This window comes from Pristiophorus japonicus, chromosome 6, assembly GCF_044704955.1.
Source record: "Pristiophorus japonicus isolate sPriJap1 chromosome 6, sPriJap1.hap1, whole genome shotgun sequence".
Classification (NCBI taxonomy): domain Eukaryota; kingdom Metazoa; phylum Chordata; class Chondrichthyes; family Pristiophoridae; genus Pristiophorus; species Pristiophorus japonicus.
In genome coordinates this window covers 8,793,080-8,818,602 of record NC_091982.1, presented here as the reverse complement: position 1 = coordinate 8,818,602, position 25,523 = coordinate 8,793,080, and the positions used below count along the sequence as shown (strand labels likewise).

The following is a 25,523-nucleotide window of genomic DNA, read 5'->3' as shown; positions in this document are numbered from 1 at the left end:
AGCAGTTATCATGGGTGACTTGAATTTACATATAGATTGGACTAATCAAACTGGTAGCAATACAGTGGAGGAGGATTTCCTGGAGTGTATATGGGATGGTTTTCTAGACCAATATGTCGAGGAACCAACTAGCGAGCTGGCCATCCTAGACTGGGTGTTGTGTAATGAGAGGGGATTAATTAGCAATTTGGTTGTGCGAGGGCCCCTTGAGGAAGAGTGACCATAATATGGTAGAATTCTTCATTAAGATGGAGAGTGACAAGGTTAATACAGAAACTAGAGTCCTGAACTTAAAGAAAGGTAACTTCGACGTTATGAGACGTGAATTGGCTAGGATAGACTGGCGAATGATACTTAAAGGGTTGATGGTGGATAAGCTATGGCAGACATTTAAAGATCACATGGATGAACTTCAACAACTGTATATCCCTGTCTGGAGTAAAAATAAAATGGGAAAGGTGGCTCAACTGTGGCTTACAAGGGAAATTTAGGAATGTGTTAAATCCAAGGAAGAGGCATATAATTTGGCCAAAAAAAGCAGCAAATCTGAGGACTGGGAGAAATTTAGAATTCAGCAGAGGAGGACAAAGGGTTTAATTAGGAGGGGGAAAATAGAGTATGAGAGTAAGCTTGCAGGGAACATAAAAGCTGTCTGCAAAAGCTTCTATAGATACGTGAAGAGAAAAAGCTTAGTGAAGAGCAGAAAGAATCAGGTGAATTTATAATGGGGAACAAAGAAATGGCAGACTAATTGAACAAATACTTTGGTTCTGTCTTCACTAAGGAAGACACAAATAACCTTCTGGAAATACTAGGAGAACAAGGATCTCGTGAGAAGGAGGAACTAAAGGAAATCCTTATTAGTCAGCAAATTGTGTTAGGGAAATTGATGGGATTGAAGGCAGATAAATCCCCAGGGCCTGATCGTCTGCATCCCAGAGTACTTAAGGAAGTGGCCCTAGAAATAGTGGATGCATTGGTGGTCATTTTCCAACATTCTATAGACTCTGGATCAGTTCCTATGGACTGGAAGGTAGCTAATGTAACACCACTTTTTTTAAAAGGAGGGAGAGAGAAAACAGGGAATTATAGACTGGTCAGCCTGACATCGGTGGTGGGGATAATGTTGGAATCAATTATTTAAGATGTAATGGCAGCGCATTTGGAAAGCAGTGACAGGATCGGTCCAAGTCAGCGTGGATTTATGAAGGGGAAATCATGCTTGACAAATCTTCTAGAATTATTTGAGGATGTGACTAGTGGAGTGGACAAGGGGGAGCCAATGGATGTGGTGTATTTAGACTTTCAAAGGGCTTTTGACAAGGTCCCACATAAGCGATTAGTGTGCAAAATTAAAGCACATGGTATTGGGGGACTGACGTGGATAGAGAACTGGTTGGCAGACAGGAAGCAGAGAGTAGAAATAAACAGGTCCTTTTCAGAATGGCAGGCAGTGACTAGTAGGGTACCACAAGGTTCAGTGCTGGGACCCCAGCTATTTACAATATACATTAATGATTTAGACGAAGGAATTGAATGTAATGTCTCCCAAGTTTTCAGATGACACTAAGCTGGGTGGCAGTGTGAGCTGTGTTGAGGATGCTAAGAGGCTGCATGGTGACTTGGACTTAGGTGAGTGGGCAAATACATGGCAGATACGGTATAATGTGGATAAATGTGAGGTTATCCACTTTGGTGGCAAAAACAGGAGGGCTGATTATTATCTGAATGGTGACAGATTGGTAAAGGAGGAGGTGCAACGAGACCTGGTTGTCATGATACATCAGTCATTGAAGGTTGGCATACAGGCGGTGAAGGCAAATGGCATGTTGGCCTTCATAGCGATAGGATTTGAGTATAGGAGCAGGGAGGTCTTACTACAGTTATACAGGGCCTTGATAAGGCCACACCTTGAATATTGTGTATAGTTTTGGTCTCCTAATCTGAGGAAGGGCGTTCTTGCTATTGAGGGAGTGCAGTGAAGGTTCACCAGACTCATTCCCGGGATGGCAGGACTGACATATGAAGAAAGACTGGATCGACTAGGCTTGTATTCAATGGCATTTAGAAGAATGAGTGGGGCTCTCATAGAAACATATAAAATTCTGACGGGATTGGCAGGTTAGATGCAGGAAGAATGTTCCCGATGTTGGGGAAGTCCAGAACCAGAGGTCACAGTCTAAGGATAAGAGGTAAGCCATTTAGGACCGAGATGAGGAGAAACATCTTCACTGAATTGTGGGCATGTGGATTCTCTACCACAGAAAGTTGTTGAGGCCAGTTCGTTCGATATATTCAAAAAGGAGTTAGATGTGGCCCTTTTGGCTAAAAGGATCAAGGGGTATGGAGAGAAAGCAGGAATGAGGTACTGAAATGCATGATCAGCCATGATCATATTGAATGGCGGTGCAGGCTCGAAGGGCCGAATGGCCTACTCCTGCACCTATTTTCTATGTTTCTATGGAAAAGCTGGTGGAATTGTTCGAGAGAACAGTGCATCTGTGACCTACTTGATGAATCTGTGTACCAGCCGTACGTTACAAATCCCCCAAGTGGTAGTATAGAATGACCCTGTGGCATGACATTAAGGATGATGGTGGCCATAACTGCCTTTTGAAGAGCTGTGCATGCAGTGGAGGTAGGCTGCAGGTCCACTTGAAACATGTGGCATAACGCTACTGGCTTCCTTTTGTAAAGTGCAGCCTCTACAAGCAATAGTCCTTAAGCAGGTAAGAGTAGGTAGGTATATCTGTATGCTCTGGTTTAGCCTTATCAGCAAATAAGAGCCATGTGCAGCCTCACCAGCCTATTCTTCCTCGGTTGCTCCTCTTTCCAGAAGCAAGGACAGAAGAGAATTATTAGTAGGATACCGATACTGAAAAGTGGGGGAGGTAGAGGGTCAAGGGCAGCCTATCGACAAATGGCATGAAGTCAGATGTAACAAATACATCACAATAATAAAAAAAAGTTAAGTGACTATACATTTAAAACTTGTCATTTTAAATTTCCTTCTATGTTAAGAATAGACAGGTTTATACTGGCACAATTAAAACAGCTTAAGTGAGGCATTAGTAGTGATAAATGGGATGTATAAAGTCATAAAAGTCATTGCTGCCTCATTTACATGTGTCTGTGCAACAATGGAAGGGATTCTACACCGTCTGCCAGAAATGACAGCGAAAAATTGGGTGTCTGCTAAAGTGAGCAGGGATCCAGTGTAGCAGATCCCCACTCCTTCCCATCTAATTATTGCCCCCAAAATGGACCGATTTGCTGCAGAAAATCTCAGCTATTCAGTTTATCATTTACTAGATTAAGGACTGGGTATACAGTTTCCTCACTCACCTGGGTATTAATTGTTTTGACCCTCTTTTTTGCTCCTTTTCTTCATTTCACACTTGAGCTGCTTCATTTCAAGCTGGCAATGCTTTTCGTTATCCTTGTTTACGTGCTGCCTTTCCTTTCAGTGAATGTCGTGCTGGTGATCATTTCTTAAGCCTTATGCTGGTGTTGTCGTTCCTACTGCCCTGTGTTTACCTCCTTTTTCCTGCTCTAATGCTAGTTCATAATTTAATTTTAAGTCCACATTGGTTATCCTCTGCCATCAGTGTGGCTGTTCTTTTTCTCTTTTGGGGTCCTTGTGCTCATAATATTGCCAATTGCCTCTGATAATTTGAATTTACCTTTTAAATAGTCTGTTGGTCTGTGATACTTGTTTCATCTTGGCTGCCATCAATTGTTGCAGGTCGTGCTGTTTCTCAACAACTAATTCTCATGTGAATGGTTTGATAATTTCAGCAGTCTCATGAACTACAATCTGTATCTTTATTGTGTGCAATATTTGATTTAGCATAGCCAGGGCTAACGACCAACCCAAATCAGTGTAAATCACAGTAAATTGCTTACTGAAGAATATGGGATGTCCACTAATTTCCTGTTAATCCAGACGATGGCATTTGTAATATCTAAGGCTTCTATGTGGCAGAATCCTCATTCGCTCACTATTGTTATCTTGATTCCGCAGCCCTTCATATATTTTCTAGATCGCTTAACAGAAATAGAAAAAATGCATTATGGGGGAAGGGAAAGACTTGCTGCTGAATTTTTCACTACCCATATGTTAAATGAGAGTTTTTCCCTATTTTCAATGATGTGCATCCTCTGAATACTTCACTTGCTGTCAACTATACCCTCAGACTGCGAAGTTTACGTTTTTATCTCTTGGATGCAAATCAGAGAGAGCTGCTGCTTGACTATGCGCCCAGTGCTTGCGTGATTTGGAAGTGGAGATACTAAGTGGGTCAGCGTTACCTGATGTTGTTGCATTGTGAAGTGATAAAATAGTCACGAAGGAGAATTGCACACCCAAGTGGTTTTCCCAAAGGACAATTAAATCCAGAGTATCTCAAAATCTGTGGATGGTGCATATCATTTGGAAAATTAAATTTCTACAAGTTAGATTACCCCTCTATCATAACATCTCATTGTATTTCGAACAACCCCAAAGTTCTTTTAATATGTTGCCTGGCAGATTATTTTAAACAATTATTACTACGTTAGTAGTGGGTGCTTTTGAGTTGTGGTAAAGTAGAAAGAGCTTTACTTTGCACTTAACCTGGAAGGGGTTGTCGCCAACACTGGGTGCCTGAAATGAAAACTATCCCATTCTCCAATATTGAAAACCTCCAGTGTGATATTGAGAGAGTGCTGCATTGTCGGAAGTTGTGTCTATTGGAAGAGATGTTAAACCGAGACCCAGTTTGCCCCCTCGCGTGGACATAAAAATCCAAAGAATAGCAGGTTAGTTTGCCTGATGTCCTGGCCAACATTTATCCCTCGAACAGTGCCATCAACACATTATCTAGTGTATCTCATTACTGCTACGGGACCTTACTGTGTGCAAATTGGTTGCTGTGTTTGCCTACATAACAACAGTGATTACAATTCAGAAGTACATCATTGACTCTGAAGCACTTTGGGAAGTCCTGAGGACGTGAATGGTGTTGTATAAGTATAAATTTGTGATTGAAAACTAAAATATTGCACAAAAATACATCTTCACTTTGACCGTAATTAAGGAATTTTCAGAATATTATAAAAAGTAATATATACACTTTTACAGCAGACTAGACAATGACTGCTAATCTTACCTGGTATATTTATCCACAGTGCAATGTGATTGAGAGTCTCACCAACCTGTTGGTGAAGTGGCTGACCTGGCATTCTGTGTGTGTGGCTGAGATGGACAAAGAGATTCCCAATGTTTTACAGAGTCCACAGTGAGTATATATAGCACAGGGAATGTCCACAAAAATAATTGCGAGCCTGCCCCTATGATTACAGATTAACTTTAAACATAGCTTTATTTTGGATTTACTTTTAGTTGCACAAATGAACGCTATCCTGATGACTAATTAATTTTGCAATGATTAGCAAATCCATTAATATCAGGATGGCCCCAGCTTTTTGTTAGCTGATCGCAGGCAGAACAGAAGAAGGGTTGTTGTAATTGGCCTCAGCACCCCTAGATTAGGGAGGGGAAAATAGACAATTGTTCCCACTCGTAATTGCTTTTCAGCAGCTTCTGCTGAAAGTGCATGTGCAAAGACGTCAGCTGAGAATGCATTCTGGCTTGGTTGTAAGATCTCTTGATTGAATAGCCTATCATCAGTTATTGTTGAGGCTCACTCATGAAGAATGGCCACTTGAAATATGGCCAATGATTGTGAATTCATACCCCAGTAAGCAGTTGCTTGTTGGGAACAAACGGGGACAGAAAACAGGTTGATTCCGGAGATGAGGTGGTTGACTTATGAAGATAGGTTGGGTCTATACTCATTGGAATTCAGAAGAATGAGAGGTGATCTTATCGAAACATATAAGGTAATGAGGGGGCTCGACAAGGTGGATGCAGAGAGGATATTTCTACTTATAGGGGAAATGCAAACTTGGGGGCATAGTCTCAGAATACGGGAACACACACTTAAAACTGAAATGAGGAGGAATTTCTTCTGAGGGTTGTAAATCTGGAATTCTCTGCCCCAGAGAGCTGTGGAGGCAGGGCCATTAAATATATTTAAAGTGGAGATATAGATAATTTTTTGAGCAATAAAGGGTTATGGGGAGTGGGCAGGGAAGTGCAGCCAAGTCCATGATCAGATCAGCCATGATCTTATTAAAAGGCGGAGCATGCTCGAAAGGCCACATGGCCCGCTCCTGCTCCTATTTCTTATGTGCTTATGTGCCAAGAAAAATTGGGGGAAGTGGGTGGGATCTACACATATTTCATGCATAGTGGAATTGTCGCAATTATTGTACTATTCCAGTGTCCTCAGGTCTTTGAGTGTGCAAAAGTGATGGCCTACTTGCTGCCAGGTCTTCTGCTGAGAGGAAAATACCAAAGAAGACTAGTGACATATTTGGCTGTGAGGATCATGGATGCCAAACTTCCCCTTGATGGAAAGCAGAACTTTGTGGAGTTTTATTGGGAGGAGTGAGCAGACTATGATGGCTATTCTGTGGCGTGTAATTAAAGCCAATGGTTCCCTGTTTTTCATTCTAAGTAGGACTCTTCTGGCTTCAATCATCCACTTCCAATAAGCCACAGCCATCGTCTAACACATCAGATCGTGTGAATGAGTTGCACTAATTTCCTGCTTAAATCTGACACCGTAATTCATAATCTATTTGGATCCAGGAATTGTTTGTTGCAACATTTAGCTAGCATTAGGTGTGTTTGGAAGGAGACCATGCTGCTTATTTCTCCTGTTTTTTCAAAGCATTCTCTCTTACACTAATAATTAATGTGCAGTATTTGAATTGGGAATTTTGGAAATAGAACTGTCTTTCTTTGAGTTTATTGCCTCTTATGTCGAGTGTCTTCTCCAATCAAGACACTTAAAAGAGTTGTTTTATACACTGCGGGACCGGAGCAATCACAGTACAGAACCGAAATTCTCTTAAACTGACAAGTGGGTCAATGATTTTCAACTTTTTATAATTTCCAAGATTGTGGAAATGTCTGGAAAAGAGAAAATCAGTAGTAAAACAGAGCATCTGAGGTGGAGATCATTGCATCTTTTAAGGGAAAAGTGGTCAAACATTTGAAGCAGAGGATAGTACAAGACTATGGTGATGGAAGCAGGGCAGTGAGATTAGTTTTGGACTGCTCTAGCAACTGCTTCCATCTGTGCTGTAAGCTTCTATAGTTCTGTGGTTAGTCTAGTGGGAATTAACTTCATTTGAATAATAGTTGCAACAGTGGTGGTGATAAATAATTTACCTTTACTGTGAGATAAAAGTTGGGGTATTTTGATCTAGGACGACTGTTGGCTCACATTTCCACCTGCTGTGCATTCACGAAGAAATTGTTTATTTTTTTTTAAGTCTATATTTTTGCAGATTTTCCTTTTAATCTGCCTGGAATTAAAACTTTATAGCTGAGAACAAGGGCACAACCTGTTTCCTGTAGCTGGTCTCCAAGCACGTCTGGGCCAGATGTGATTTTTCTTCAATTTTACCCCTCCTTGCTGAGGGAACACTTTTTGCTGCCTTCACCGGCTCAAATTCTGATTCAAATCTCTGTTTACCCTCCCTATTCCATGGTGTTGAGCTAAGTAAGTTATAATGCACTTCCGAGAGGAACTTCCCAGAGCTATCTTTCTGTAGCTCTCCTTTAATTTGTTGGCTTTGAGATGGTGTGGATAATAAAGCAGTCTAAGAGAAGAACTTTCATTGAATCCTTTTTAACTATGTTTGTGCTTTCAGGAATGTGACCCTTTCTGGATTAGTGAATTCTATTTCTGAACTTGTGGAATTTTGTGCAAGAATTTCCATTGTAGCACTGCAGATGGAGGCTTACAACAGTCTGCTGTTGCACTTCATACTCAACTTCTATGAAACGGTGAGAGTGACAGAATCGTGCTTAGATAACTGTTTTCTGAGTGTTAGATTATTAATCAGAAGTCCAGATAGATGAAGTACAATTTGAGTGTCCGTCAATAAACAACAGGTACTAATTGGAATCCTGGCTGATACTTGAATCTCTCTCTCCCCTTCCCCTCTGAAATCTGGAGACAGAGGCTAATTGTATTATATCTGTTGTTCCCTGGTTGGCGTCCGCTGATTCAACACACATCAGCAATTTTTCTGGAGTGTATGCCAGTTTAGTAGAGATTCTCTTACATTTTTTTTTAAAGGCTCATCCTTTTGTACACTGTCAGTAGACTTCATCCTTGCCATATACTCCTGGTAATTCAAAGTAATTTTTTGTGCTTAAAATCAATTATCCAATAGTTTGACTCGAGCAATATAAATAACATGGCAAAGTTACAGTAAACTCAGGAAATTTTGAATTGGTGATGTTCAATTAAGAGAAGCAGACATATTCAAGGACTTATGAAACCAGTGGCTGGAGAGGTAAAATTATATTGAGGTTGGATTATTTTAAAATAATCTGGTTTAATTAGCCTTGAATTGCCATCTTTTGTACAGTGATTGCAGTAGAATATTTTGTTAAAATGGATGCAGGGGATTGTGGGTAGATACACCCAGGGCTGAGAATTCTATTAGCTTGGGGGTCGTCTGCTTTTTTTTTGAGTTCTTAACACATTAGTGGATAACTTGTGAATTCTAGCGTAGTACATGTTTACTGCCACCAGATGGTATAGTTGTTTGTGCACAGTTAATTTGGAATCTCCAATAACACACAGTGGTATTATGGTAATATTAATTATAGTCTGTAGTCTGTTAATCATCAAAACAAGCATTTGATCCTTCAAGTTTCTCCAAGTCACCTAGTCTAATCCCATACTCGTGCTCACTCCCCTCACCCTTTAATGTTCCTCTTTTTCAAGCAACTATTTAATTCCCTTTTTAAAAGAATTTACAGATTGTGCTAAAGGACTAGTTATAGCAGAGAATTCCACATTCTAGCATCCTCTGTAAAATGTTTTTTAAATTCTCTTGGTAATTATCTTAAATTTTATGCACTCTTGTTACCATCTTGCTGACCAATGCGCATAATCCCAGTTACAGCACAAGCTCACTTTATATCTTCAAAAGAGAATTGAATAAATACTTGAAGGGAAAAAAATTAGTTATGGGGAAAGAACAGAGGGATGGATTAATGGGATAGCTCTACCAAAGAGCTGGCCTGGGAACAATGAGCTGAATGGCTGACTGTGCTATATCATTCTATGATCTATCACTGTTTACCATCTAATCATTCAAAATCTTGGAGACCGATATCAGGTCACCCTTTGAAAAATAAATTGCATTTACACAGTGCCTTTAACATATGAAAACTTCCTTCACAAATTTGAGGAAGCATAGGTGGTGATGGGGAGATTAGGAGGGGTACCAAAAGCTTGGGCACAGAAATGAGTTTTAAGGTGTGTCTTGATGGAGGAGAGGAATGTGGAGATGCTGAAGGGTTTAGAGAGGAAATTCCAGAGCATAGGAACTAACCGACTGAAAGGACTGCCTCCAGTGGTGGGGTGGAGAGAGTTTGGGTATACACAAGAAGCTGAATCAGAAGAATGGAGAGTTCAGGGTGGTGTTGGGCTGGCAAAGATTTTCGAGAGGGAGGTGAGGCTATAGAGGAATTTAAATATAATAAAAATTGAAAATTTGAGGTGTTGCTATACCGGGAGTCAGTGAGGACGGGTAATGGGCAAACAGGACTTGGTGTGGAATAGGGTATCAGCAGCTGAGGTTGGATGAGCTGAGGATGCTAAATTATAATTATTGGAATGTCCTCAGGTTGTGAAAAGCGCTATATAAATGCAAGTTTGTTTGTAATTGGCTCTCTAACTGCCAATGTTCCTCAAAATTCTCATTGCTCTTGCTTTGCTTAGGTGCAGCCTGTTTCTCTTATACCTGTCCTTTATTGTCACAAGTATTTCTAGTTACTTAACTTTATGTAGTTTTATGCAATTCTGTCCTCAGGTATCTGATATATATTTGAAATACAATCTACCCCTGGTGATTATGCCACCTGCTGGTATCTTCTACCCAGCGTTATTGAGTTTGGAATCAGTAAGCCTCAATCAGCTGTGCTACGTTCTGTATAGGTGAGTATTGCAGTACATCCCATTGACTGAGTATTTCTGTAAAATCAATGCACATGTCTACATTTACTATATTAATGTGACCGGAAAATCCCAGCTGGTGTCTACTGTTTGAATGGCTGCAGGAAACATAGACACACAGAAAATAGGTGCAGGAGTAGGCCATTCGGCCCTTCGAGCCTGCACCACCATTCAATAAGATCATGGCTGATCATTCAACTTCAGTACCCCTTTCCTGCTTTCTCTCCATACCCCTTGATCCCTTTAGCCGTAAGGGCCACATCTAACTCCCTTTTGAATATATCTAACGAACTGGCTTCAACAACTTTCTGTGGTAGAGAATTCCACAGGTTCACAACTCTGAGTGAAGAAGTTTCTCTTCATCTCGGTCCTAAATGGCTTACCCCTTATCCTTACATAAGAATTTCGAACAGGAGTAGGCCATCTAGCCCCTCGAGCCTGCTCCGCCACAACAAGATCATGGCTGATCTGGCCGTGGACTCAGCTCCACTTACCCGCCCGCTCGCCATAACCCTTAATTCCCTTATTGGTTAAAAATCTATCTATCTGTGATTTGAATACATTCAATGAGCTAGCCTCAACTGCTTCCCTGGGCAGAGAATTCCACAGATTCACAACCCTCTGGGAGAAGAAATTCCTTCTCAACTCGGTTTTAAATTGGCTCCCCTGTATTTTAAGGCTGTGCCCCCTAGTTCTAATCTCCCCGACCAGTGGAAACAACCTCTCTGCCTCTATCTTGTCTATCCCTTTCATTATTTTAAATGTTTCTATAAGATCACCCCTCATCCTTCTGAACTCCAACGAGTAAAGACCCAGTCTACTCAATCTATCATCATAAGGTAACACCCTCATCTCCGGAATCAGCCTAGTGAATCGTCTCTGTACCCCCTCCAAAGCTAGTATATCCTTCCTTAAGTAAGGTGACCAAAACTGCACGCAGTATCCAGGTGCGGCCTCACCAATACCCTGTACAGTTGCAGCAGGATCTCCCTGCTTTTGGACTCCATCCCTCTCGCAATGAGGCCAACATTCCATTTGCCTTCCCGATTACCTGCTGCACCTGCAAACTAACTTTTTGGGATTCATGCACAAGGACCCCCAGGTCCCTCTGCACCGCAGCATGTTGTAATTTCTCCCCATTCAACTAATATTCCCTTTTACTGTTTTTTTTTTTTCCCCAAGGTGGATGACCTCACACTTTCCGACATTGTATTCCATTTGCCAAACCTTAGCCCATTCGCTTAACCTATCTAAATCTCTTTGCAGCCTCTGTGTCCTCTACACAACCCGCTTTCCCACTAATCTTTGTGTCATCTGCAAATTTTGTTACACTACACTCTGTCCCCTCTTCCAGGTCATCTATGTATATTGTAAACAGTTGTGGTCCCAGCACCGATCCCTGTGGCACACCACTAACCACCGATTTCCAACCTGAAAAAGACCCATTTATCCCGACTCTCTGCTTTCTGTTCGCCAGCCAATTCTCTATCCATGCTAATACATTTCCTCTAACTCCGCGTACCTTTATCTTCTGCAGTAACCTTTTGTGTGGCACCTTATCGAATGCCTTTTGGAAATCTAAATACACCACATCCATCGGTACACCTCTATCCACCATGCTCGTTATATCAAAGAATTCCAGTAAATTAGTTAAACATGATTTCCCTTTCATGAATCCATGTTGCGTCTGCTTGATTGTACTATTCCTATCTAGATGTCCTGCTATTTCTTCCTTAATGATAGCTTCAAGCATTTTCCTCACTACAGATGTTAAACTAACCAGCCTATAGTTACCTGCCTTTTGTCTGCCCCTTTTTTTAAACAGAGGCGTTACATTAGCTGCTTTCCAATCCGATGGTACCTCCGCAGAGTCCAGAGAATTTTGGTAGATTATAACAAATGCATCTGCTATAACTTCCGCCATCTCTTTTAATACCCTGGGATGCATTTCATCAGGACCAGGGGACTTGTCTACCTTGAGATCTATTAGCCTGTCCAGCACTACCCCCCCTAGTGATAGTGATTGTCTCAAGGTCCTCCCTTCCCACATTTCCAGGACCAGCAATTTTTGGCATGGTTTTTGTGTCTTCCACTGTGAAGACCGAAGCAAAATAATTGTTTACGGTCTCAGCCATTTCCACATTTCCCATTATTAAATTCCCCTTTTCATCTTCTAAGGGACCAACATTTACTTTAGTCACTCTTTTCCGTTTTATATATCTGTAAAAGCTTAGACTGTGACTCCTGGTTCTGGACTTCCCCAGCATCGGGAACATTCTTCCTGCTTCTAAACTGTCCAATCCCGTCAGAATTTTATATGTTTCAATGAGATCCTCTCTCATTCTTCTAAATTCCAGTGAATAGAAACCCAGTCGATCCAGTCTCTTCCCATATGTCAGCCCTGCCATCCCAGGAATCAGTCTGGTGAACCTGTGCTGCACTCCATCAATAGCATGAATGTCCTTCCTTAGATTAGGAGACCAAAACTGAACACACTATTCCAGGTGTGGCCTCACTAAGGCCCTGTACAACTGCAGTAAGGCCTCCCTGCTCCTATACTCAAATCCTGTAGCTGTGAAGGCCAACATGCCATTTTCCGCCTTCACCGCCTGCTGTACCTGCTTGTCGACTTTCAATGACTGATGTACCATGACACCCAGGTCTCGTTGCAACTCCCCTTTTCCTAATCTGTCACCATTCAGATAATCTGCCTTCGTGTTTTTGCCACCAAAGTGGATAACCTCACATTTATCTACATTATACTGCATCTGCCATGCATTTGCCCACTCACCTAACCTGCCCAAGTCACCCTGCAGCCTCTTGGCATCCTCCTCACAGCTCACAGCTTAGTGTCATCTGCAAACTTCTAGATACTACATTCAATTCCTTAATTTAAATCATTAATGTATATTGTAAATAGCTGGGGTCCCAGCACTGAACCCTGTGCCACCCCACGAGTCACTGCCTGCCATTCCGAAAAGGACACATTTATTCCGACTCTCTGCTTCCTGTCTGCCAACCAGTTCTCTATCCACGTCAATACATTACCCCCAATACCATGTGCTTTAATGTTGCACACTAATCTCTTGTGTGGGATCTTGTCAGAAGCCTTTTTTAAAGTCCAAATACACCACATCCATTGGTTCTCCCTTGTCCACTCTACTAGTTACATCTTCAAAAAATTCTAGAAGATTTGTCAGCATGATTTCCCTTTCATAAATCCATGCTGACTTGAACCGATCCTGTCACTGCTTTCCAAATGATGGGGTCTTCAATTCCCATCAATGTCCCCAACACAATTTCCTGACTAATAAGGATTTCCTTCAGTTCCCCCTTCTGCTAGACCCTCGGACCCCTAGTATTTCCGGAATGTTATTTGTGTCTTCCTTAGTGAAGACAGAACCAAAGTATTTGTTCAGTTGGTCTGTCATTTCTTTGTTCCCCATTATAAATTCACCTGATTCTGACTGCAAGGGACCTACATTTGTCTTCACTAATCTTTTTCTCTTCACATATCTATAGAAGCTTTTGCAGTCAGTTTTTGTGTTCTCTGCAAGCTTCCCCTTATTATTTTCCCCCTCCTAATTAAACCCTTTGTCGTCCTCTGCTGAATTCTAAATTTCTCCCAGTCCTCTGGTTTACTGCTTTTTCTGGCCAATTTATATGCCTCTTCCTTGGATTTAACACTATCCCTAATTTCCCTTGTTAGCCACGGTTGAGCCACCATCTCCGTTTTATTTTTACTCCAGACCGGGATGTACAATTGTTGAAGTTCATCCATGTGATCTATAAATGTCTGCCATTGTCTATCCACCGTCAACCCTTTAAGTATCATTTTCCTGTCTTTCCTAGCCAATTCACATCTCATACTATCGAAGTAACCTTTGCTTAAATTCAGGACCCTAGTCTCTGAATTAACTGTGTCACTCTCTATCTTAATAAAGAATTCTACCATACTATGGTCACTCTTCCACAAGGGGCCTCGCACAACAAGATTTCTAATTAGTCCCCTCTCATTACACAACACCCAGTCTTGGATGGCCAGCTCTCTAGTTGGTTCTTCAACATATTGGTCTAGCAAATCATCCCTAATACACTCCAGAAAATCCTCCTCCACTGTATTGTTACCAACTTGGTTAGCCCAATCTATAGATAGATTAAAGTCTCCCATGATAACTGCTGTACCTTTATTAGGTACTTCTAAACGTTATAAGGATCCCCTCAAAGCCTTCCTGGTAAAGTGCGACATCACCACTGACACCTGGGAGACCCTGGCTGCAGACCGCCCAAGGTGGAGAAAGTCCATCCGGGAGGGCGTTGAGCTCTTGGAGTCTCGACACAAGGCGCATGAAGAGGCCAGGCGCAGGCAGCGGAAGGAGCGCGCGGCAAACCAGCCCTACCGACCCCTTCCCCCGACGAATGTCTGTCCCATCTGTAACAGGGTCTGTGGCTCTTGTATCAGACTGTTCAGTCACCAAAGAACTTACTTTGGGAGTGCAAGCAAGTCCTCCGAGGGACTGCCTATGATGATGACCTTTATTGCACGCGTCCCTAATTTCTTGTTTGATGCTGTCCCCAACCTCACTACTACTGTTTGGTGGTCTGTACACAACTCCCACTAGCGTTTTCTGCCCTTTGGAATTCCGCAGCTCCACCCATACAGATCCCACATCATCCAAGCTAATGTCCTTCCTTACTATTGTGTTAATTTCCTCTTTAACCAGCAACGCTACCCCACCTCCTTTTCCTTTCTGTCTATCCTTCCTGAAAGTTGAATACCCCTGGATGTTGAGTTCCCAGCCATGGTCAACCTGGAGCCATGTCTCTGTAATCCCAATTATATCATATTTGTTAATAGTTGCCTGCGCAGTTAATTAACATAGAAACTAGGTGCAGGAGCAGGCCATTCAGCCCTTCTAGCCTGCACCGCCATTCAATGAGTTCATGGCTGAACATGAAACTTCAGTACCCCATTCCTGCTTTCTCGCCATACCCCTTGATCCCCCGAGTAGTAAGGACTTCATCTAACTCCCTTTTGAATATATTTAGTGAATTGGCCTCAACTACCTTCTGTGGTAGAGAATTCCACAGGTTCACCACTCTCTGGGTGAAGAAGTTTCTCCTCATCTCGGTCCTAAATGGCTTAGCCCTTATCCTTAGACTGTGACCCCTGGTTCTGGACTTCCCCAACATTGGGAACATTCTTCCTGCATCTAACCTGTCTAAACCCGTCAGAATTTTAAACGTTTCTATGAGGTCCCCTCTCATTCTTCTGAACTCCAGTGAATACAAGCCCAGTTGATCCAGTCTTTCTTGATAGGTCAGTCCCACCATCCCGGGAATCAGTCTGGTGAATCTTCGCTGCACTCCCTCAATAGCAAGAATGTCCTTCCTCAAGTTAGGAGACCAAAACTGTACACAATACTCCAGGTGTGGCCTCACCAAGGCCCTGTACAATTGTAGCAACACCTCCCTGCCCCTGTACTCAAATCCCCTCGCTATGAAGGCCAACATGCCATTTGCTTTCTTAACCGCCTGCTGTACCTGCATGCCAACCTTCAATGACTGATGTACCATGACACCCAGGTCTCGTTGCACCTTCCCTTTTCCTAATCTGTCACCATTCAGATAATAGTCTGTCTCTCTGTTTTTACCACCAAAGTGGATAACCTCACATTTATCCACATTATACTTCATCTGCCATGCATTTGCCCACTCACCTAACCTATCCAAGTCACTCTGCAGCCTCATAGCATCCTTCTCGCAGCTCACACTGCCACCCAACTTAGTGTCATCCGCAAATTTGGAGATACTACATTTAATCCCCTCGTCTAAATCATTAATGTACAATGTAAACAGCTGGGGCCCCAGCACAGAACCTTGCGGTACCCCACTAGTTACTGCCTGCCATTCTGAAAAGTACCCATTTACTCCTACTCTTTGCTTCCTGTCTGACAACCAGTTCTCAATTCATCCATCTTAGTACGAATCCTCCTTGCACTGAGACACAGTGCCTTCAGGCTTGTCTTTTTAACACTTTGTCCCTTTAGAATTATGCTGTAATCTGGCCCTTTTTGATTTTTGCCTTGGATTTCTCTGCCCTCCACTTTTACTTTTCTCCTTTCTATCATTTGCTTCTGCCCACATTTTACTTTCCACTGTCTCCCTGCATAGATTCCCATCCCCCAGCCATATTAGTTTAACCCCTCCCCAACAGCACTAGCAAACACTCTCCCCTAGGACATCGGTTCCGGTCCTGCCCAGGTGCAGACCGTCCATTTTGTATTGGTCCCACCTCCCCCAGAACCGGTTCCAATGTCCCCGGAATTTGAATCCCTCCCTCTTGCACCATTCCTCAAGCTACATATTCATTTTAACTGTCCTGCTATTTCTACTCTGACTAGCACGTGGCACTGGTAGCAATCCTGAGATTACTATCTTTTGAGGTCCTATTTTTAAATTTAACTCCTAGCTCCCTAAATTCAGCTTGTGGGACCTCATCCTGTTTTTTTACCTATGTCGTTGGTATCTATATGCACCACGACAACTGGCTGTTCACCCTCACCCTCCAGAATGCCCTGCAGCTGCTCCAAGACATCCTTGACCCTTGCACCAGGGAGGCAACATACCATCCTGGAGTCTCGGTTGCGACCGCAAAAATGCCTATCTATTCCCCTTACAATAGAATCCCCTACCACTGTAGCTCTTCCACTCTTTTTCCTGCCCTCCTGTGCAACAGAGCCACCAACGGTGCCATGAATTTGGCTGGTGCTGCCTTCCCCGACGAGCCATCTCCCCAACAGTATCCAAAATGGTGTATCTGTTTTGGAGGGAGATGACCGCAGGGGACTCTTGCATTGCCTTCCTATTCCTGCTCTGCTTAGTCACCCATTCCCTACCTGCTTTTGTAGCCTTTACCTGCGGTGTGACCAACTCACTGAACATGCTATTCACAACATCCTCAGCATCGCGGATACTCCAGAGTGAGTCCATGCGCAGCTCCAGTGTCGCAATGCGGTCTGTCAGGAGCTGCAGCTGGATACACTTCCTGCACACAGTCGCCAGGGACACGAAGTGTCCCTGAATTCCCACATAGCACAGGAGGAGCATGACACTGGTCTGGGCTCTCCTGCCATGACTTAACCCTTAAATTAATTTAATTTGGCAACAATGCCAAAGGTTTCTTACTAATAAGGAAAAGAAAAAGAAAAACTACTCGCCAATCACTTACCCCCTTGGCTGTGACATCACACTTTGATTTCTTTTTACTTCTTTGCCTTCTCTCCCTGCTGTAGCTGCACCAGCAGGCTCCTCGACGCTGCCGCTCCTCCGACTGCTGGGCCTTTTATGGGCCTCCCCTCGACTCACCGCTCCTTCTCGACGCTGCCGCTCCTCTGACTATTGGGCCTTTTATGGGCCTCTCCTCGACTCACCGCTCCTCTTCCGACGCTCCTGCTCCTCCGACTACTGGGTCTTTTATAGGCCTCCCCTCGACCCACCACGCTTCCTCGACGCTGCTGCTCCTCCGACTATTGGGCCTTTTATGGGCCTCTCCTCGACTCGACGCTCCTGAGGTATCGAATGATTCAGTCAGATCTTGACGTGCTGTTTGGTTTGATTTTCCCTGAAGCTTAAAGAAGAAAATTTCTTTAGGCTTCAGTGACCAAAGGCACCACCTGAAAATTAGCCAATGGCTGTTTGAGGTTTTTTTTTAATGTAATTTCAGTAACTTTGCACATATTTCTGGTGATAGTTGAGGATTAACATTTTATGAGAGGTGATGTTGGAGAAATGTACTGATACTGATTCGTACTATTATTAGGAATATAGAATACATGTGCTTGAATGAGTGGTGAATGCTCCCTTGGTTCCTGATTTCAGCAACAAGGAATGCCACCAGTGATGGTCACAAGCAAGTTAAGTGATATCTTGGCTGCCAGATGACCTAGTGAAATTACTTTGGTGCAGCACTACTAAGCCATACTGACCACATGGTTTCTGGTTTGAACCCTGGTATAGGTTTAGTTAACCAATTTGTGTGAAGGCAATAATTAAGGAGTTGCTATTGATCTGTGGATTGGAAAAACAACCAGTATTCTACCCGATAGCTATTCAGTACCACTTGCTGGAAAGTGTGTGTGTTTGGCTGTTGACTGGACAGGTCAAGGCTTGGCTACCTTCCATGGTCAAGCAAGCTGGTGACTGTTACCATCTAGATTCTAGCATGTAGAACTGCTACTTCCTGTGGAAGCATACACTGGCAAGAATCAGCACCTGATATAAATGAACCGATAAACTTTCTAAGCGATATTAATCAAAGGGCACCAGATGAATCTTCAATCCCTTCACTGTACCTCGTTGTCAAAGACTGGTCTGGAAATTTACCATCTCATGCTCTTACACTCTCCAAATTCTCTTTGATCTTTAGTGTCAAACCCCATCTTTTATACTTCTGATTTTCATGGTAAAACCTCTTCCATTTCAACCAATCTGTGAGATGCACCTTATTTGGTGACAATACTGTAGACTGGTGCATTGTCATAACTTATGATGAGGAAAATGTAATTACTTCATTGGTTGAAAACTTTATTCACTTTATTTGACCTTTTAAATAATATTAGTATGACAACATAGATAAGGATTTAGGTCATTTCTCGTTTTAGTTGCAACAACTACTTCATTTTGGGTTTTAAATTATGGTCCAAGACAACACAATGTAAGGATAGCTCTTTAGGTCATCCCTGACCCTTATTACCTTTTAATAGAACCCTCCATTCAACCTTGACCAGCCTGGGGGTACCTAGCTCCAGCCATTGATGGGAACTAGGTACTAATAGTGAAAGATCCTTTTATCAGTGCAGTGTTGTTTTGGAGTACCGATGGTTCTTAGCATTAATCCTTTCTGTTTTCCCAGAGTTTAATGGGATTGTTGCAAACAGCATTTTTAGAACACCTGCGGCAATTTTGGGACACGTTTCCTCCAACCATTCTTAAGATGAAAATAAATTTGTGGGGGGGGGGTTATTTTTAGCTACCACCGTGTAGAGATAAAAATTTAAAAAAATGCATAATTGCTGGAAATTTGAAATATAAAGAGAAAATGCTGTAAATTCTCAAGATGGCTCCTTGGCTGACGGCTCCTTGGCTGACAGCTCCTCACTGAGCTCCTCTTCTCGTCAACTATATCCTTGGTTATCCATTGCTTTCCTTTGCCCTTTCTTCCATTGCTTAAGATACCCTGGCGCTGATCGTGAAGGTATTTCAGCCCAAACTACAAGTTTAAAGATACCCTTGCAGAGTCCACTGCTCATCCCCTGACCCTGCGTGTCTTTGTTCTCACTGAGCTCCTTTCAACTGTTGGAACTCTGCTGAAATTGACTTCCATCACCTGGATTCCTCTGCCAACAGGACGATGCTGCTCTACTGACTACACTGTCTGACTTGGCTGCTGTGACTTTGTCCTGTTAGTCAGTTGCTTCAAGTTTTAAGCTGCTGAATTCTTGTCTCTAATTGGTTTCCGATCTCCTGGACTAATGGACATCTAGAGTATGTTTCTGCTTTGAACTACACTGGATTATACCACTATGCTTCTGCAATACACTGGATTACACTAAGACTTACATGCTGTGTCTCTAACTCTGCTGCTAAGAGTTTTAAAAATAATGTTTAAACTGTGGCTGTCTCTCTGCTGCACTGGTTCTACTGCGTTGCGGAGCTGGAGCTGCGGGTGGATTCACTCTGGGGCATGCACGATGCTGAGAAAGATGTAAATAGCACGTTTAGTGAGTTGGTTTTACCACAGGTAAAGGGTCCACAGCCAGATAGGGAATGGAAGATCAACAGGAAGGTAGTGCAGAGGTCCCCTGTGGTCATCCCCCTGCAAAACAGATACACCGCATTGGGTACTGTTGAGGGGGATGACTCATCAGGGGAGAGCAGCAGCAGCCAAGTTCATGGCACCATGGTTGGTTCTGCTGCACAGGAGGGCAGGAAAAAGAGTGGGAGAGCAATAGTGATAGGGGATTCAATTGTAAGGGGAATAGATAGGCATTTCTGCGGCCGCAACCGAGACTCCAGGATGGTATGTTGCCTCCCTGGTGCAAGGGTCAAGGATGTCTCGGAGCGGGTGCAGGACATTCTGAAAAGGGAGGGTGAACAGCCAGTTGTCGTGATGCATATAGGTACCAACGATATAGGTAAAAAAACGGGATGAGGTCTTACGAGACGAATTTAGGGAGCTAGGAGTTAAATTTGAAAAGTAGGACCTCAAAAGTAGTAATTTCAGGATTGCTACCAGTGCCACGTGCTAGTCAGAGTAGGAATCACAGGATAGCTCAGATGAATACGTGGCTTGAGAAATGGTGCAGAAGGGAGGGATTCAAATTCCTGGGACATTGGAACCGGTTCTGGGAGTGGTGGGACTATTACAAACCGGACGGTCTGCACCTGGGCAGGATCAGAACCAATGTCCTCGGGGGAGTGTTTGCTAGTGCTGTTGGGGAGGAGTTAATCTAATATGGTAGGGAGATGGGAACCTATGCGGGGAGACAGAGGGAAACAGAAGGGGGGCAGAAGCAAAAGAAAGAAAGGAGAATAGTAAAATTGGAGGGCAGAGAAACCCAAGGCAAAAAGCAAAAAGGGCCACATTACAGCACGATTCAAAAGGGGCAAAGTGTGTTAAAAAGACAAGCCTGAAGACTCTGCCTCAATGCGAGGAGTATTCGGAATAAAGTGGATGAATTAACTGCGCAGATAGCAGCTAACGGATACGATGTGATTGGCATCACGGAGACATGGCTGCAGGGTGACCAAGGCTGGGAACTCAACATCCGGGGGATTCAGCATTTAGGAAGGATAGACAGAAAGGAAAAGGAGGCGGGGTGGCGTTGCTGGTTAAAGAGGAAATTAATGCAATTGTAAGGAAGGACATTAGCCTGGATGATGTGGAATCTGTATGGATGGAGCTATGGAATTCCAAAGGGCAGAAAACGCAAGTGGGAGTTGTGTATAGACCACCAAATAGTCGTAGTGAGGTTGGAGACAGCATCAAATGTGAAATAAGGGATGTGTGCAATAAAGGTACAGCAGTAATCATGGGTGACTTTAATCAACATATAGATTGGGCTAACCTAACTGGTAGCAATGCGGTGGAGGAGGATTTCCTGGAGTGTATTAGGGATGGTTTTCTCGACCAATATGTCGAGGAACCAACCAGGGAGCTGGCCATCCTAGACTGGGCGATGTGTAATGAGAAGGGACTAATTAGTAATCTTGTTGTGCGAGACCTTTTGGGGAAAAGTGACCATAATATGGTAGAATTCCTTATTAATATGGTAGAATTCCTTATTAAGATGGAGAGTGACAAAGTTAATTTGGAAACTCTGGTCCTGAACTTAAGGAAAGGTAACTTTGACGGTATGAGGTGTGAATTGGCTAGACTGGCAGAGGATACTTAAAGGGTTGACGGTGGATAAGCAATGGCAAACATTTAAAGATCACATGGATGAACTTCAGCAATTGTACATCCCTGTCTGGAGTAAAAATAAAACTGGGAAGGTAGCTCAACCATGGCTAACAAAATTAAGGATAGTGTTAAATCCAAGGAAGAGGCATATAAATTGGCTAGAAAAAGCAACAAACCTGAGGACTGGGAGAAATTTAGAATTCAACAGAGGAGGACTTGGGGTTTAATTAAGAAGGGGAAAATAAAATACGAGAGGAAGCTTGCAGGGAACATAAAAACTGATGCAAAAGCTTCTATAAATATGTGAAGAGAAAAAGATTAGTAAAGAAAAACGTAGGTCCCTTGCAGTCAGATTCAGGTGAATTTATAATTGGGAACAAAGAAATGGCAGACCAATTGAACCAATACTTCGGTTCTGTCTTCACAAAGGAAGATGCAAATAACATTCTGAATGTACTAGTACAGTGGGTCTCGTGAGAATGAGGAACTGAAAGATATCCTTATTAGGTGGGAAATTGATGGGATTAAACGCCGATAAATCCCTGGGTCCTGATAGTCTGCATCCCAGAGTACTTAAGGAAGTGGCCCTAGAAATAGTGGATGCATTGGTGATCATTTTCCAACAATCTATTGACTCTGGATCAGTTCCTATGGACTGGAGGGTAGCTAAAGTAACGCCACTTTTTTAAAAAGGAGGGAGAGAGAAAACGAGTAATTATAGACCGGTTAGCCTGACATCAGTCGTGGGGAAAATGTTGGAATCAATCATTAAGGATGAAGTAGCAGCCCATTTGGAAAGCAGTGACCGGATCGGACCGAGTCAGCATGGATTTATGAAAGGGAAATCATGCTTGATGAATATTCTGAAATTTTTTGAGGATGTAACTAGTAGAGTGGACAAGGGAGAACCAGTGGATGTGGCGTATTTGGACTTTCAAAAGGCTTTTGACAAGGTCCCGCACAGAGATTAGTGTACAAAATCAAAGCGCATGGTATTGGGGGTAATGTACTTGCATGGATAGAGAACTGGTTGGCAGACAGGAAGCAGAGAGTCGGGATAAACGGGTCCTTTTCAGAATGGCAGGCAGTTACTAGTGGGGTGCCGCAGGGCTCAGTGCTGGGACCCCAGCTCTTTACAATATACATTAACAATTTGGATGAAGGAATAGAGTGTAATATCTTCAAGTTTGCGGATGACACTAAACTGGGTGGCGGTGTGAGCTGTGAGGAGGACGCTAAGAGGCTGCAGGGTGACTTGGATAGATTAGGTGAGTGGGCAAATACATGGCAGATGCAGTATAATGTGGATAAGTGTGAGGTTATCCATTTTGGGGACAAAAACATGAAGCCAGAATATTATCTGAATGACGGCAGACTAGAAAAAGGGGAGGTGCAACGAGACCTGGATGTCATGGTTCATCAGTCATTGAAAGTGGGCACGCAGGTACAGCAGGCAGTAAAGAAGGCAAATGGTATGTTGGCCTTCATTGCTAGGGGATTTGAATATAGGAGCAAGGAGGTCTTACTGCAGTTGTACAGGGCCTTAGTGAGGCCTCACCTGGAATATTGTGTTCAGTTTTGGCCTCCTAGTCTGAGGAATGGAGTTCAAAAAGGAGTTAGATGAAGTCCTTACTACTAGGGGAATCAAGGGGTATGGTGAGAAAGCAGGAATGGGGTACTGAAGTTGCATGTTCAGCCATGAACTCATTGAATGGCGGTGCAGGCTAGAAGGGGCGAATGGCCTACTCCTGCACCTATTTTCTATGTTTCTAGGAAGGATGTTCTTGCTATTGCGGGAGTGCAGCGAAGGTTCACCAGACTGATTCCAGGGATGGCTGGGCTGTCATATGAGGAAAGACTGGATCAACTGGGCCTTTATTCATTGGCTTTTAGAAGGATGAGAGGGGATCTCATAGAAACATATAAAATTCTGACGGGACTGGACAGGTTAGATGCGGGAAAGAATGTTCCCAATGTTGGGGAAGTCCAGAACCAGAGGACGTAGTCTTGGGATAAGGGGTAGGCCATTTAGGACTGAGATGAGTAGGAACTTCTTCACTGAGTTGTTGACCTGTGGAATTCCCTGCCGCAGAGAGTTGTTGATGCCAGTTCATTGGATATATTCAAGATGGAGTTAGATATGGCCCTTGCGGTTAAGGGGATCAAGGGGTATATAGACAAAGCAGGAAAGGGGTACTGAAGGAATGATCAGCCATGATATTGAATGGTGGTGCAGGCTCAGGGCCGAATGGCCTACTCCTACACCTATTTTCTATGATTACTGGTTTTTCAGTTTTGTTGGCTTCTGGCTAGCAGCTGCACTTTCACTTGCTGTCTGGTGACTCATTCTACTGGTTTTTCAGCTTTGTGGGTCGCTGGCTTGTGGTTTTACATTTTCTCCACTTGGTGACCTCCACCTTGCGTCAATTCCGCCATCACCTTTCTGCACTACTACCGACTCTATTCCTGCGGCAACAACCTTCTTTCTCCAACTCTCTACCCTTCAAGTAGCTTTTGGAATTCACTCGCCTGTTACACTTGTCTCTGAATTTGGACAGCGGTTTGTCGATGATCCGTGCCTATTCCATTCTGCTTACATCGACTTTGACCCTCCATGGGACCTCTGACTTTGACCCTAATCTCCCTACTATTGTCTCCAACTTATTCCGTGCTACCAGGAAATATGTATCCCATTAATTACTACATAACCAGGCCTATGTAACCTGAGCTTTTCTCTGTCCATTTGCGTGCACACCTTGGCTGCTGCTCCAGACCCGTGCCATTCATTTCCTTCCACTTTTTTTTTCCTTTTCTCTATCCCTCCCTGACGGCTCTCTCCTCTGTCAGATACACTTTCCTCCCCAATCCTTGCTTACTCTTTGACCTTCCTACTCTCCTGCTGCTGTCCCAGGTTTGACTCCTTAGAAAAACCTACAGCTTCCCTCTGTGCCTCTCTCGGCATCTTACGAAGGGCCCATCGAGGCTCTTGTCACTACCTCCTTATGAGCAGCAACCCCAACTCTCCTATCCTACTCTCTCATTGACCTTCCTGCCCAGCGTGCTCGCTGGGGGCTAATCTTGCTAATCTCCTCGCCGTCGAATTTCTTCTCTGAGGGTTGTAAATCTGTGGAATTCTCTGCCCCAGAGAGCTGTGGAGGCTGGATCATTGAATATATTTAAGGTGTAGAGAGACAGATTTTTGACCGGTAAGGGAGTAAAGAGTTATGGGGGAGCAGACAGGGAAGTGGAGCTGAGTCCATGATCAGATCAGCCATGATCTTATTGAATGGCGGAGCAGGCTCGAGGGGCCAAATGGCCTACACCTCCTATTTCTTATGTTGTCTACATCAACCATCTGTATAGCATGTATTCCTCTTTTATCAATATTGCCACTCCACCTCCATTTTCTTTTCCCTGCCTCCTAAATATATTGTATCCTGATGTGTTTGTTTTCTATTATTGTCCAGTTTGCAGCCAGGTTTCTATTAATGCTAACCCTTAGTTTTACTTCAGTCTTTTCCTCATTTATAACCAATCCATTTGATTTTCTCCCTCTATTTTATATCCCTCTTGCCAAATTTGTTTTCTGAATGAATATTATCATCTATTTCTCCCTTCACTTAGCTAAACCTGGTTGGTTTTATTTACCCAGCCCTCCATTCCTAGTTTAAATGCCTCGTCTTTTCCTTATTTAACCATTTTGCCAGAACATTAGAACCTTGCCTGCTTAGCTGAAGCCCATCCTTTTGGAATAGCTCTTGTCTGTCCCAGAATGATTCCAACGTAACAAAATGGAATCCCTCTTTAGCCATGCCTTGATTTTCCCTAATATCTGCCCTTCCCTATTCCCATCGTGGGCCACCCCGACCTGCGTGAGAACACCTCCGCGAGTCGGGGCTATAAAGAGAGCTGGAGCATGCCACTACAACTTCCAGCTCGAGCTGCTCAAGGTGGGCGACTGGGTGACG

At 43.3% G+C, this 25,523-nt stretch overlaps 1 protein-coding gene across 3 annotated transcripts in view; it reads left to right on the top strand.

The window, feature by feature from the left end:
* The window catches only part of cenpi (centromere protein I), a 119,556-nt gene that overhangs the window by 75,666 nt on the left and 18,367 nt on the right, over positions 1-25,523 (top strand). For 2 of the 3 annotated variants that reach the window (XM_070882584.1, XM_070882583.1), the window contains exons 14-16: positions 5,170-5,279; positions 7,768-7,903; positions 9,949-10,073. In XM_070882584.1, coding sequence (XP_070738685.1) covers positions 5,170-5,279; positions 7,768-7,903; positions 9,949-10,073 — 371 coding nt within the window. The remainder of the gene's footprint in view (positions 1-5,169; positions 5,280-7,767; positions 7,904-9,948; positions 10,074-25,523) is intronic. The other variant, XM_070882586.1, reaches the window with a different exon arrangement.